Here is a 16364-nt window from a genome sequence, read left to right as displayed (position 1 = left end):
GACATTACCCAACTGTGCCCTGCACACATGAAATCCTACACTGAACTATTTGTTTTCTTTATTGGAGTTCTCTGTGGGCAGTTATCTTGGCGAGCTGAATTACATGAAACTAATTAAGACTGAATGGTAGTAAAATAAATAAATGGTGTAGTGGAAGGTTGGTATGAACTAAAGAACAAAATCCCATACAGGATTAATGACTAGCTAAACTGGGAGCTACTTTATTATAAAACATTTGTTACAATGTTTTTATTAAAACACTTATTTATTTATAAAAGTATATTATTGATAAAATCCACTATACATTTTTTGTTCCATTAAAATATTCTCTAAAATTTGAATTCAGCCATACTCCAGATATGAAAATTATACAAGGTGAACATTTGTGAAAATTATAATTCCTAATGTATGAATGTATCATTTCCTTTGCAGAATGGCACACAACTGTACTTTTCAATGGGCAAAACTGTGAAGACAGCAAGCAAGTTCAGGGCCAGGTAATAAAATTATATTCCGAGGATAAAATCTGGAGTTTAACCATTCCAGCTTTATCTCATTGCATTGGTTTGAGTCAAGCATTCCAGGCTTTTTTGCCAGCTGCCAATGTGATATTTTAATTTTGCACCAAGGCGCTAGCTATTCTGCTGAAACTTTCTCACTGTTTTGGTTTGTTCTGAGGACACAATAGACCTTATTCATGCTAGCGCCATCTTTGAGGCTATGAAGGATAGACTTACCATCTCTTCAATGGGCTGTACTGCAGTTTAAAGTGTTTTTGGATCGTTCTACGTACAAAAAATTGATAAAGTATCTGTCCAAGAACACTCAGTATACAAAGAACTCCAGACAACATGAGCTGTGGAAAATCAGATGTGATCTAGAAGCTTTATACAGCTTTATACCATGCGCGCCACTGAAGAGACTGTTAGTCTATCCCTCACAGCTTCGTTGTCATTCCCATTAAAAATCAAAGATGGCGCTAGCGTGAATGAGGTCTTTGACCAGTAGAACACAGGCCAAGGCTAACAGTGGGTAGGCATTGCTAATTTTTACAGTTTTTTGTTTTAGTCATAGTTTTAGCCTTTTGATGAAAATGTCCTTTAAAATGAGTCAATATTTCATCATGTCATATTCATTTTAGTCATTTTTATGCTGACTAAAACGGCATATAATTTTAGTCAACAAAAATAATATCTTTTAGTTGATGGTAATGTGCAAAATGACAAAAATGTGTAACAGACCAAATTTTAATAAAATATTCAAACATAAAATAATAATAATAATAATAATAATAATAATATTATATATATATATATATATATATATATATATATATATATATATATATATATATATATATATACAAAGTTTCTTAATATAAACATATTGAACATATAAAAGGTAGGCTACATAAAAAATACAGTACAACAGCTCAATGAATATACTGAAGTATTAGCTACTTTTAAGGAGTTAGCCTACTTTATTCTGAATTCTTCATGTTATAGAGACTGTTATTAATTTTCTATGTTTAGCTATTGTGTTGCGTGTTTTTTATGGAAACAGCATATTCACAATGCAAGTTATGCATTTTTTGACTTGCGCAAATGCGTAACCAGTGCTGGGTGGATTGCTCGTGAATTGTAATTAGGTACTGATTACAAATTACATAACAAAAAATGCAATCAGTAACGTAATCTCATAGATTACTTTAACAGTATAGAGATGGGCAAGAAGGATGCGGGAACCGGACGAACCATCAAAGTAATATTGAATGAAAACGTAAACAAATCCGGCTGCATTTATCCCTCTCTTCGGCCGATTAGCCCGATTGCCCCACCCTCCTCCTTGTCACAATTACATTTTGGGGTAATCTTATCCGATTACTTTTGGATTACTTTCAACAATTCTATTTTATGTCATATGCATTTAAGTAGAATAATAATTTTAACATAAAAGAACAAAGAGGAAGAAAATGCATTCCATTCTTTATTACTAACAAGGAGACATTTTTATAAGTTCATAAATTACATGAATGAAATAAATATTAAATCCAACAGCAATGACAGTCAGGGTTCGTACAGATGCTTCAAAGTTAAATTCAAGGACTTTTCAAGCATATTTTTATTTGTTTTCAAGGACTATGCTCGAGATGTCATTGAAACTAATTCTTTATATGTTAATTTTAAATAAAAATATTTTATTCATTCAGTTAATTTATTTTTATAAAACACCACTTATTACAAGTACAACATATCTCAATGAGCATCTTTAACTACAAATTCTCAGTAACAATTCTTAGTTCATTCATGACAAAATTGATGTGCAATTGTAGTGTGCTCCCTTAAATTGCACTTTGCTTTCCAACAAAAGTGAATAACTTAAACAGTAGTCCATATGACTCATGTGCTATGTTCCACATTTTCTAATGTCACACAACAGATTTATGGAACTGACCGAAATTGCAAATGGGTCATTCTCAAAAAATTGTGACTTTCCAACGTACAAAATATTGACATTTTTCATTCAGTTCAGCTTTTGCCTATAAACGCTGAAGGTAAACATTTTGTAACAACATATGTTAACAGTGTTGGGGGTGATGCGATAAAAGTAACGCATGTTATGTAATCAAAGTACTTTTTTCAAGTATCGAGTAAAGCAATATTTTTTATTTTAGACCATAATATCGGAGTTACTTTTTAAATAAAGTAACGTGCTGCTTTTGTACACACCTACTCCTTGACTGCAAAAAAATCAGGAGTAAAAGTGTGCAAACTTCATGGAGATGACGTAGTGCATGATTGGCATTGTTGTTCTACAGTGTGTGAGGCCAGAGACTATTTAGCAGAGAGAGACGAGTCACTTCTATTTAATGAATGGGAGAAATTGGAACGCCCAACCAAGAAGATCTAGCACCCAACGGTCAATGGATGTAGAAAGGAAGACCCGCCTTGCAGGTAAAAGAGCCAATCACCTTTTAGATACAGACATTGCCTGTCAATCAACTCGCTAACATGCATGCGCATTTCATGTTTTAGAGTAATATGAGGTCAACATTCGGTTGAGTGAAACGCGGTTGATTCATGTGATAAAACACACTGCATTAAAAAAAAAATACATAAATAAAAAAAAAAAAAAAGAAATCGGTAAACATGTTCAGGCAGAGGAATTATAATACTAGTCTTCTGCTGGCCATGACATGATACACAGGGTGAAATACTTGCTCAATTCCCTGACTTATGCAGCCAAACTGCTCCGTGTTAGAGCTCCCTGTAACTGGGAGAATGGGATGAGAAAAGCTGACTCTGGATCAGTGGCTCCGAGCAACATTTTACATTGATTGTGTATGCAGAGAAAATGTCTTAGTTTCTAAAAGGTTTCTACATTTATGTTTTATAACAGAAAAGTACTTTGATTCATGAAACAAACCATTTTTATACCATTCAAGTTGTATCAAAATGCGCCTTTGAAGTTGTGGCATCTGTACTCACCATGGATCAACTCAAAACAAGCATGCACTGAGATGACTTAAGTGACTTATTCCTTGAACATTTTAGACTGGCATTCTCCACTGAATTTTATCCTGACTTTTGAAAAACATCTTAAGTTGACTCTGACATTGTCGATGGTCACAGCACATGATGACATATATGATGCAGGTTCAAGTGTTGAACTTTACTGCTGTAGGTAAGACAGTGGTTATTCTTCATTATTCATATTGGCTGCCATGTTGATGGAAAAACAAATAATGCATATTAATTTAACTGATTCTTTATTATAAATATGACATAAAGACCTACTTTCTAAACATCTGTTTGTTCAGTATGTTGTTTTGACATGAGTGTTGTACAGTAGCTATCATGACCTGTAATGCATGGCTTATTTGTATGGAATGCATAGCATAGCAGAAGAGAAAGTGACTGCGAAAAAAGTAACGCAAAAGTAAAGCTTTAGTTTCCATAAAAAATAATACTTTAAGGAGTAACGCAATATTCTAACGAGTTACTTTTAAAAGTAACGTTACCCAACACTGTATGTTGACATTATTTTTACTCATAAAGGACAACATTATGAATAAAAGACTTAAAAGACTATTGTTCTTTTTGTCATTATTTAATTTTGTTTCACGAGTGAAGCAAGTTAACACTAAGTTAACACTAATGAGGGTTAAATGGGTTACACCACCACATTTTGAGGGTTCAGTGGGGTACAACACCAAATATGTTTGTGTGAAAATATTAGTAAAAATGTAAATTAATAACTTTTTAACATGCTGGGAAAAATCCCTATATGCATATTTAAGCAGCCTCTGAACTTTGACCTTAAAAATTATTTTCCACAACTTTTTGTATTTATAGAATTATATTTTTTTTTAAAAAAATCTGCTATTTGAAAGCTTTTTCATGACTAAAAATGTCAAGGGACATATATGTCAACATATTTTAACAGACATCCCACCCTGCAAAAACTCATTTCAGGGAGGTAGCTCCACCACCCCTGCAACACCATCTCACTCTTGATAAGACAGAGTTGTTTTTGCCAATCATCACATTGCAGTTGTCATTGCTAAATCCAACACAATTAGACCTTTCAAGGCCTTTGTCATGCATGGATGATGCAATGCAGCTGAATATGTTTTCAGCTTTAGCATCATTGCCCACTGGCATGTCTACAAATCTAACTGTTACCTTAACCTGTGTTTCATTATAGTACCTGGCTAAAATGGCACAATCCTTCTCACACATGATATCGTTGCTTTCGTCTACCAAAATACTGTATGACCTTTTTTTCTGTCCAGATGAACTTGTACAGATCCTCTGAACATTCAGGTTCCAGTGCCATGTTCACAATAGCTGCTGTCTTGGTTGATGAGCAGGCATACTTTTTTGATATTTCTGAATCTGGAAACATTTTCCTGAATAACTTGCCTGTGTGGTTACACACCTGGAATGGCAGGTTATGCTCAACAATGAAAGATGTAAAGTACACTTCAGCTCTAGTGACCTTCTCTGTCAGACTTTGTTTTTCTGCTGAAAAGAACTGTGAAATACTTGAGCAGCCTTCCCTGCACTTAGCCTCCCTAATATGTTGTGGTCCCTACAAGAAATAAAATCATAAGGTCTATCCTTATTATATTGTCTTATGTAATACTTTGTGTAGTGATTATGTCTAATCTGTAAACCAAGTTGGGTATATGCAGAAAATGTGACATTAAAATAAGTACATAATATGTACTATTATATTATATTATATTATTCAACTCATGGAGTTGTTTTTTTTTAATTTTTATTCTATTACAACTTTAAGCAAGTCTACAGGGAGTTTGGCATCATCATGTAGGACATCAATAGAGCAGCTCCTTAGCAGCTAGCCAGCTAGTTTAAATAACGTTAGCTATGCTAATGAATGAATGACAACTGTTAAACTCACCTCAACATGTCTTTTACAATCATTTAACCCACCATAGGCTATCGAAAAGACGCTGTTGCAATCAGTGCAGTGAGCAAAACTGACATTATTTTTGACCCTTATTAAGCAAGGGTACACTTTAGTGTAGTCTGTGGCGAAGTGCGTCTTGTATTTTTTTTTTTTGGGACACTCTGCCATAGTGCTGCAGGACACTACAGTGTTACTGAACTACAGTGGTACACTGAACTGATGGATGAACTGAAGAGAGAGAGAGAGAGAGAGAGAGAGAGAGAGATCGACTGTAAAGTCCGCCCACAGAGAAAACTGATAGGTCTAGTTAGCAGAAAGAGAGACCAATCAAGATACGATCTCTGTCACTCTCTCGCTACGTCTTGTCACTTGCTCTCTCCATCTCTCCAATTTCTATGTGCTGCCTGCTTCAGCAGTGGACTAGTGGTCTGTCGTCGTGTTTTTCCAAAAGTAAATAAATATATTTAATTTATTAAATGATTTAAGCAACGTATTTTATGATTTTCTATAATTCAAAAATGTTTTAAGCACCTCTTGGTAAAAATTGCTATTTTCAAGGGTTTTCCAGGACTTAAATTTGAAAAAGCCAAATTCAAGTACTTAATACACTTCAAGCACCTTATATGAACCCTGGACAGTGCATGGCCAAAGTTTATAATTCAAAACACTGAGACATCAAGTTCATTTTAAGTGCATAAAACAACAGCAGCATTATGAACATTAATAAAGCCTTTGAAGCAGTTAAGTTCAATGTGTGAGCACACCATTGGTGAGGTAGTAAGAAGTAATAAAACATTTTTAAAAACATATCTAGAAAAAAAAAAGCATTAATTCAATGAACCTGACATCAACAGCAATGACATAGCTAGGTCAAAGCTAACGGCTCAAAACTCTGACACAATTACATTTAACCCTTAATAATTACTGATAGTCCATCACCTATTCCTTAGCTGAGGTGCATATCTTACTGTTGTAATATAAAAGGAGAACATGCTCAAAATGTTCATCTGTGAGACAATTGCACTTCAGGGTAAGAATATGATACTGATATGAAAATGATCAATAAAATTATTAACAATTTACCGCCATTGTCTTGTTAATATGTAATCATGTAATCTATAAAAAAGAAACTGTAATCCGATTACGAGTATTTCGAAATGTAATTTAATCCAATTACAAATACTTTATTTTTGTAATCTGATTATGAAATCCAGATTACATGTAATCCATTACTACCCAGCACTGCACGTAATTTAGTTCAAATTCATGTTCCTTCGCTTCATTTTCAGTGCAGATGTAAATTGTGATATTACATAGTGTATATGTTGTGGATATAGTGATTAATCTAATCTATAAATAGGATGCATTTTAGTAAGGAAATTAACCAATTTTAAACTGGTTCATTTTGCTGGTGTTCAGCCCGTTCAACTCATGCTACTAAAGTGGGGAATTCCCCAGCATACTGGATTATTGGATTAAATTAATCCATATATAATGTCTTTTTCTATAAACAGATGTTTTTCATCAACAATATGCTTTATTAAAATAATTTAATTAGCGTCATGCATCTTTTTCATCTCGTATTTGTTATCGTTAATTAATCAAAAAAACCTTTGCCAACTAATGTTTTCGTCAGTGATTTCGTTGACGAGATTACCACTGGTTAGGCGTTCACTCCAAACAAAATATTTAGTTGCCTATAAAAGCTGAAGTCTCTGTCTTGGTGACAGGTGGTTTAGGTTATGAAAATATAAACAGAGATGAGGGCGGACATATTAGACCGCAAGGGCCTAACAAATGACAGTCGCTCTCTTTAATTACAAGGCTTCGGTGGAGCTTGGAGGTGAGGCTGAAATGTGAGCGTCCATAAACAAAGATTGTTAGTAGGGTACACTTTTTACCAGAGAAAACAACAGAAGTCCATTAAATTTAATTCAAAGACAGAGCAAGAGCGAAATAGGAAGAAGGAAGAAAGAAAGAAAGAAAGAAAGATCAAATGAGAGAAAAGAGAGAAATAGGAAGAGGAAAGAAAAAAGAAAAAGAAAGAAAAAGAATGAAGGAACGAACGAACAAAACGAACAAACAAACAAAAACAAAGACTGAAAGAAACATGAACAAACTATTTAACGAATAAACAAAATACAAAGAAAAACTGAAAGAAAGAATTATTAATTAACAAACAAACAAACAAACAAGACAGAAAGAGCACAAATGAGCAAACAAACAAACAAAAGAAACAAAGACTGAAAGTAAAACATGGAAATGAATGAAGTAACCAACAAACCAAAAAACAAACAACAGAAACAAAGACTGAAAGAAAGACAGAATTTTTTTTTTATAAACAAACAAAAATGAAAGGATGAACAAACAAAACAAAAGAAACAAAGACTGAAAGAAAAAGAAAAGTAATGAATGAATTAACAAATTAAATGACGAACAAACAAACAAAAGAAACAAAGACTGAAAGAAAGAAAAAAGAATGAAACTAATGAACAAAGAAAAAGACTGAAAGAAAATGAAAAACCCCCAACAAAAACCAAATAAAAAAGAAACAAAAACTGAAAGAAAGATGAACTACTAAAACACGAAAGAAAAAAGAGAACAAATGAACAAAAACAAATACTGAAAGAAACAGAAATGAATGAACCAAAAAAACAAACAAAAGAAAGAAAGAAACAAACAAAAACAAACAAACAGAAGATGGAGCGAAAAAAAGAGATAGAGAGAAGAACAGAGAGACTAAAGTGCATACAAGACTATATTGCCCAAAAGAGTTCTGGGGAATCAATGATTCACAATCCAGTCTTGGGAAAACCAGAACAGACATCAGTTTGATTGGTCTGTATTGGACTCTTCTATTTCCACTCCCTCAAGCAGAGGTTCATCCAACAATTACATCATGTCTGGTTTCCCCTAGCAACCAGACAGCCTTGGACGTGACCATCCCGGAGCAAGTGAGCAGGACTTGTTCTCCCCCCTTTATTCAGTTCACTTATTCTTTTCCCCTCTCTCTCAGTTGTCTCTCTCCTCACAGGAGCTCTGCTAATGATACTCTCACAGGGACACAGACAACCGTCTAGTCGAGATCAAGAAAAGTTTTGATTGTCTTTAGTGTACGACTGGAATGAAACATCAATATAACAACAGTAACAAAAGAGCATTAATGGCACCTTCTGTTTTAAAGTGTCTATTTGTCGGTTGTTGAGCTGAAGGTTTTCATATTTGCATTTCCTTGGAAAATGACTCCACACACACAGGTATACATATATACATACACTGTTTTACCCTTGCATATTAAAGACAAATGTATTTACAAAAGCTCTCTCTGTAAAACTGCACCTGTCACAAAAATGCAAAGACAAACAATGACGCTTTTGTACCTAATACCGGTATATTCATTTTGTTCGCTTAATGTGAGAAAAATTTCACATGTGTGTTACCTCACTGAGTTCTTCTAAATGCATCCTAGATAAACTTCTGATGTTAAATCTTTCAGTGAGGTAAAAGTCATTAGATAGCTTGCGAGTCACAACAGAGGTTTCTGTATTAGATGACAGATTGCGTCTGTTAATTTATTTGAATCGCTTACGTCAATTACATAATCGAGGGTCAGACTATTATTCTTACCCTTTGACTTTCAATGTTGAAGTTCCTTATAAAGTTAACAGCCATGTTTGCAGAGTGTTAATTTTGGACGCTGCACTCAAATATCAACACTAATACACACAAGTACTCCTTGCTCAGTGATCTCTCTTTGTTTCGCTCTCTCTCTCTCATTGCATGCCTCAGTGAAGTGCAGTTACACTTTTTTTTTTTTTTTACACTTTCTTTATGGAGCTGAAAGCACTGCAATGCAGCAGTGCGCTTGGACTCCTGAGCCCTGCGGTTCAGGCACAACCAAGAAGCACCTCGCACACTTCAGATTGTGCCTTTGCTGCATTCCCCAGCCAAATCAAATGCAACTGCAGTCATTACTTAAGTTAGGAAGAGCTTTCAAGTATTTATATTTGGGGACTGATTTCCTATAGGATTCACAAAGAATCACAAAAGCTTCAAATGCTATTTTGTACCTTGTAAAATGATGATAAATTAGGGTTGGGACTTTGCTGAGCATGCAAAAGTTTACTGTGTCGGACTGCCGGTAGGAAGTTAAGGCTATATTAATAGGATTGTATAGTGTGTAATCCTTCACATCAGTGAGTGCTTCAAGCTTTAAGATGGTTTCAAGTGTTAATAGTTTAGCCTTGAATCTGGCCGCAAATCAATTTTCACTCTCTGAATTTTGGTTTGGCTTTTAATGTTCTCCCATCATTTTCTTAAAGGACTGTTAAATAGTAGCCTATATTTCTATTCCACACAGCTATTACAGGCCTAACAGACTAAGGTAGCCTAGGTGATGACAACAAACAAGCCTGTGCTCTTGCATTAATCAAAAAGTTGGAGTGCGCCAAGATTTGCAGTTATGGTACTGGCCCCCGATGGAGAACATCATTTGGCTAGTGACTGTCCAGTAATTTGAGGCCCTTGACTTTATACACAGTTTTATGCATGTACCACATATGGTTAAGATGTTAGTACCTACATCTATTTGCTCTATATTTAATGTGAAAGACTACATTCGGTTACGCTGTTGAGGGTCCAGCAGTATAGATACAGCATCTGCTCAACTCTGATCTATTACTGAACACAGAAGGCTTTGGTCTCTCAGAGTCCAGACCAGCACTGGTGGACTGTTTCCTCAGGGCACTGAGTCCAAGGGAAATATTCAAGTACTGCTTGAAATCAAGACTGAATTTTGAAAATGTTCATGGTGCTTGGGTTTCATAATGTTATCATGGACAAGTAAAACTTCCTAGTAGTTAAAATGCAGTTATTCCATAAGTCTATAATAAGCATTACAGTTTAATCTGAGGTGTGGATGAGATGTGTTTTTCTGTGTATAGAGTAATGTGTCGTGATACCTGTGCCTGATAAAGACTGGCAGGGTCTCGAGAACCAATTCCTACGAAGGAGCGGTTGGCAGGTGGCGTCCCGGGAGCAGAGTATGCTGAGAGAGGGAGAGAGATAAATAATTAAATATTGTTTATGTCTGGACACTGGCCATTAGTTCTAATTCATTTCTATATGTCAGCGCTGTTTCAATGGCCAAGGAAGTACAGCAGAATTTCTCGAATCAATCAGAATCCACAATAAACTGCAGTGTCCTTCTGTTGTATAGCCTATATGAAGTGCATTATATTAAGAAACCTTAGAGACAGGGTGTTCAAAATCAGCTCGTCAACCTTGTTTGAGACTATGTATGGCATTCCTGTGTTACACACTGATGTTGTGCTTATGCAGCATATGGAGCACACTTTCTGTGATTGTTACTGTCAGATTGCGGAAATAAATATTCTGTCTGGCGGAGGCGCATGCAGTCTGGCCTCTGTCTGGTTATGTATATCCAGCCTCTTGTTAGTGAATGTATGCTGTAGACTAAATAGTGTGCAACAGTTGGTTTAAGGAAGTATAAATCTCATTCACTTACATTACTGTGAAATTGATTTTTAGTGATAATGTATAAACCTTTCAAGGCACACCTACCAAGAGTTTAATTGCCAAATTACAGGTTAAGAACTACAGTATCCATAATCCTTAGGAGATATCCACTAATCAGAGAAGTCGTTGTTACCATGGAAATTAAATGGCTGCAAAAATGTTCACAACAGTAACTGTCCACTAGGCATGTGACAGTATCAAATTTTTACATCACGATAATTGCTGAAGCTTTTATCAAAGTATATGATATTATCATGGTATTGAATTACATTACAAAAACGGGTTGAAAGATAAACAAACTTTATTGTTGTTCTCTTAATAACAAGTTTAATGACTTTTTCAATACCACACTGATTTAAATTAACAGATAACAAAAGAAATTTGAAAAGAACCCGAACATTTAAAAAATGAATTGAACATTTAAATAATTACACAAAAAAATAAAATAATATATAATAAAAAAAAAAAAATTAAGTCAAATAGTCAGTCTCCGTCTTAAAAGTGCAAAGCTGCAAACAAGTCCCTTTATGAACAATCACTGTTTAATTATTTGTAAAAGTTACAAATAAAAATCTGGCATAGTCCTTTTAGTACAGATTAAAGTGCAAATGCTTCTCGTCCACGTTGTTTTTTTGTGTTTTTTTTTTACATCAGAGTGCGCATTGTATAATGTTGCGAGATTAGAACTCTTCAAATAAATTAAATGCATTTTTGAACTCCCTATGGAGAAAATGAATAGGAAAAATACTTTCAGAACCAAGACTGCTGAAAAAGTAGGTGGTCACTGTTACGCTCTATTGTAAACATTATATGAGCAATTACAGAGGCTGATGTGCTATCTCATGTAAGACTTTGTTTGTTGGGAACTCCCCCCAACAAATAATGAATATACACATTAAAAATGTGTTTTGCTTAGTAACAATCTATTCATCCATCTTTATCAAACTGGTCTACCGGCTGACATGATTATGGGACTGATTCTATCAGAATAATCATAGTGAGCATTGACTTTGACCATGTGAGATGGTGTACAAAGGTGATTGATCATGGGGGAAATCTGCAGTACAGCGGTCGGTGACCATATTGAGCTGTTCTCTGCAATTCTTAATTAAATTAGCATGATTAATGGACAGGGCAGTGAGCTTTGGCCCATTAAAGCTGATCGATTGTCCTCTATAAAGTATCTGTGTTTACAGGCTTTTCTGATGCAAAGACACTAGCTGTGTTCACACTACAATCAACATATTCGCCAAAAAGTATACAAAAGTGACGTAAAGTGATTTTACCACAGTTAATGGGGTTTTTGTAACTCCACCTCGCTATAGGCACACCCCTTAACTGCTGTAAAATCACTGTAAAGCACAGTCTCTCATGGTTTATAGCATTATTTTTTATATACTGTTGTGCTCAAAAGTTTGCATACCCTGGCAGAAATTGTGAAATTTTTCCATTGATTTGAAAATATGACTGATCACGCAAAAAAACTGTCTTTTATTTAAGGATAGTGATCATATGAAGCCATTTATCATCACATGGTTGTTTGGCTCCTTTTTAAATCATAATGATAACAGAAATCACCCAAAAGGTCCTGATCAAAAGTTTAAATACCCTTGAATGTTTGGCCTTATTACAGACACACAAGGTGACACACACACGTTTAAATGGCAATTTAACGTTAATTTCCCACACCTGTGGCTTTTTAAATTGCAATTAGTGTCTGTGTATAAATAGTCAATGAGTTTGTTAGCTCTCATGTGCATGCACTGAGCAGGCTAGATACTGAGCCATGGGGAGCAGAAAAGAACTGTCAAAAGACCTGCGTAACAAGGTAATGGAACTTTATAAAGATGGAAAAGGATATAAAAAGATATCCAAAGCCTTGAAAATGCCAATCAGTACTGTTTAATCACTTATAAAGAAGTGGAAAATTCAGGGATCTCTTGATACCAAGCCAAGGTCAGGTAGACCAAGAAAGATTTCAGCCACAACTGCCAGAAGAATTGTTCAGGATACAAAGAAAAACCCATAGGTAACCTCAGGAGAAATACAAGCTGCTCTGTTTCAACGAGCACAATATGACGATTCTTGAACAAAAATGAGCTGCATGGTCGAGTTGCCAGAAAGAAGCCTTTACTGCGCCAATGCCACAAATTACAACACCTTGACACGCCTCACAGCTTCTGGCACACTGTAATTTGGAGTGACGAGACCAAAATAGAACTTTATGGTCACAACCATAAGCGCTATGTTTGGAGAGGGGTCAACAAGGCCTATAGTGAAAAGAATATCATCCCCACTGTGAAGCATGGTGGTGGCTCTCTGATGTTTTGGGGGTGTGTGAGCTCTAAAGGCATAGGGAATCTTGTGAAAATTGATGGCAAGATGAATGCAGCATGTTATCAGAAAATACTGGCAGACAATTTGCATTCTTCTGCACGAAAGCTGCGCATGGGACGCTCTTGGACTTTCCAGCACGACAATGACCCTAAGCACAAGGCCAAGTTGACCCTCCAGTGGTTACAGCAGAAAAAGGTGAAGGTTCTGGAGTGGCCATCAGTCTCCTGACCTTAATATCATCGAGCCACTCTGGAGAGATCTCAAACGTGCGGTTCATGCAAGACGACCAAAGACTTTGCATGACCTGGAGGCATTTTGCCAAGACAAATTGGCAGCTATACAACCTACAGGAATTTGGGGCCTCATAGACAACTATTACAAAAGACTGCACGCTGTCATTGATGCTAAAGGGGGCAATACACAGTATTAAGAACTAAGGGTATGCAGACTTTTGAACAGGGGTCATTTAAATTTTTTCTTTGTTGCCATGTTTTGTTTTATGATTGTGCCATTCTGTTATAACCTTCAGCTGAATATGAATCACCATAAGAAATAAAAGAAATATGTTTTGCCTGCTCACTCATGATTTCTTTAAAAATGGTACATATATTACCAATTCTCCAAGGGTATGCAAACTTTTGAGCACAACTGTATACAGGTTTTGCATTAAAGTATAAACATCAGACAATAAAGTTATGTTTATGATTTAATCCATGTAAATGATGCCATCCAATTAAAAGCAGCCAAGACTCTATTAAGGTAGGTGACCACACAAAAACGATTAAGTGTTGTTTGTCTTTGTGACTGTTTCAGTGGTTTGTGACATGAGCCAGGCCACTTACTCTGAGCCAGCCATTTTTTCTTTGCCCATTAGATTATCAGATCACTGGTGTAAAGGTTGCAAAGCATTGATGCATTTATGAAATTCTGTTATTCAATTTAACATACCACTTTTTAAGACAGCCCTGCTATTGGTTTCTAGTTCTAATTAGTCTTTTAATAATTCAAAAAGTATATTGTATACGACCTTGAGGTTTAACTCTACCTGTTAAAGTGTGTGTTATTGTGTTTTTTGTGTTTGTGTGTGTGTGTGTGTTTGTGGAGCGGGGGGGGGGGGGGATGGGGGGTGGGGTGCTAAAGATATGGTGTCCTAGTTGTGGCCCTGTCAGAGGTGGGACAGAGAGGTCGAGCGAATGGACGGGCGTTACAAGTGTCCCACTTACTGGGGGAGGTGGGTGAGCTGGCGCCTGCATCTGCAGAAGTGGTGCTGGATTTGGACTCGGGGGGTAGCGTCAGTCGGGGCAGGCCAGGGGGAGGCGGGGGGGCCAGCATCTGAGAGGAGATGTAGTGACTGGATACCTTCACCTGACCACTGCCATTCAGCTGCAGAGGAAGAGAGGGCAACAGTCAGCCATGTTGGGCAGGGACACCTCACTGCCTCTACACAGCTAACATCACAATACATGCATTTACTGTCTCTGTGTGTAAGTGTCTCTCTCTACCTCCTGCATAAAACTGCATTATCATAACAAGCTCCCCCCTTATCTCTTATCTCTGCATTTAGGATTAGAGCTGAATCATGACTGACATCACGGCAGATTGCAACAGTTCTACAGAATGTTGTTAATACATGTTTTTAATTATAAGCCAACATGAAATTAAACATTTTACATTTCAAAATTGACTATTATTAACTTTTTTAATACATGTTCCTGGTCTTATTCTAAACGATTTATCGTTATTCCAAAGAATTTTATTTCATCACAATGTACGGTAATAACTTGTTCTGCCTCTAAAAAAGCTCTCTTTTGTCATGTATGGACAACTTTTCATAATACAATCAATTCCCAATGGATATAATATACTATTTCACTTAGTCACATTACGTAAGTAAAATGGGTTGCAAACTTGTCTTAAAAGTGAACTAATGCTGCTTCCCATTCAACTAGGAATGTTGGAATTCGAAACATAGACATGGACTTTTAACTTGGAAACTTGTGCAAAAATGTTCAAACCCAACTAGTATGAGGTTGTACTGCGTCACACATAACACCCAGAGATACTTTATGTACACAGTTAATGATTAACATCCACTTTTAAAGGGGTAGTTCTCCCAAAAATTAAAATCCTTTCATGACTTACTTACCTTTAAGCTATCCCAGATGTGTATGACTTTCCTTCTTCAGCAAAACTGAAGTGAAGATTTTTATAACTGCACACATTTTAGCTCTTTTTGTCCATACAATGCAAGCAAATGGGTGCCATTAGGTTGCTGGCTATTTGACGGTCCAAAAGTCATATTTAGGCAGCATAAAATAATCCACACAGATAGGTTGGCATACGAAACAAATCGATAATTAAAACGTTTTAATTTTAAATGGTTGCTTCCGGTTGCTGTTTGAAATGACCTAACTCTGCCGTGACGTTCGTGCCTCTGTTGTATACAAAGCGCACGCTTCCAACTTCTCACGTGAACACGCCATTGCGCTTACGTCACTGATGCTTCGACTGCTGGCAGAAAGCGATTTTTAAAAGTTAATAAAGTTTTAATTATCTATTTATTATTAACACAAACCTATCGACTGGAGTCATGTGGATTACTTTTATGCTGCCTAAATGTGCCTTTTGGACCGTCAAATAGCCAGCAGACTGATGGCACCTGTATACTTCCATTGTATGACAAAAAAAGCTAAAATGTGCTTATAAAAATCTTCACTTCGGTTCTGCTGAAGAAGCCATACACATCTGGGATAGCTTAAAAGGTAAGTAAATCATGAGAGTATTCTCATTTTTGGGTGAACCTACCCTTTAAGCAAATAAAATGCATAAATGTGCCAAGGTTTATAAAACATTGGCAGAGACAAACTGAATTCTTTCTGTTGATAATTATACACCTGTAATAAAATATGATCACCATTTTGCTTTTTTATAAGTCATTTTCTGAACATTGGACAACACTATGGTCAGACGCCAGATAATGGAATAAAGCACAAGTAATTGCATGTTTACGTTTCACTGACTCTTACTCGTCTTCCTAAACATTCAATATGACA

General features: G+C 35.9%; 1 protein-coding gene across 4 annotated transcripts in view; it reads right to left on the bottom strand.

Annotated features, from left to right (window-relative positions):
- Positions 1-16364, bottom strand: part of LOC127415271 (nuclear factor 1 C-type-like) — a 153008-nt gene that overhangs the window by 10232 nt on the left and 126412 nt on the right. For 3 of the 4 annotated variants that reach the window (XM_051653960.1, XM_051653958.1, XM_051653959.1), the window contains exons 9-10: positions 14535-14694; positions 10398-10483 (exon numbers count right to left, since the gene is read on the bottom strand). In XM_051653960.1, the coding sequence (XP_051509920.1) occupies positions 10398-10483; positions 14535-14694 (246 nt within the window). The remainder of the gene's footprint in view (positions 1-10397; positions 10484-14534; positions 14695-16364) is intronic. The other variant, XM_051653962.1, reaches the window with a different exon arrangement.

Source organism: Myxocyprinus asiaticus, chromosome 24 (genome assembly GCF_019703515.2).
Source record: "Myxocyprinus asiaticus isolate MX2 ecotype Aquarium Trade chromosome 24, UBuf_Myxa_2, whole genome shotgun sequence".
Classification (NCBI taxonomy): domain Eukaryota; kingdom Metazoa; phylum Chordata; class Actinopteri; order Cypriniformes; family Catostomidae; genus Myxocyprinus; species Myxocyprinus asiaticus.
The sequence above is the reverse complement of the archived record's forward strand: the minus strand, read 5'-3'. Positions and strand labels throughout refer to the sequence as shown.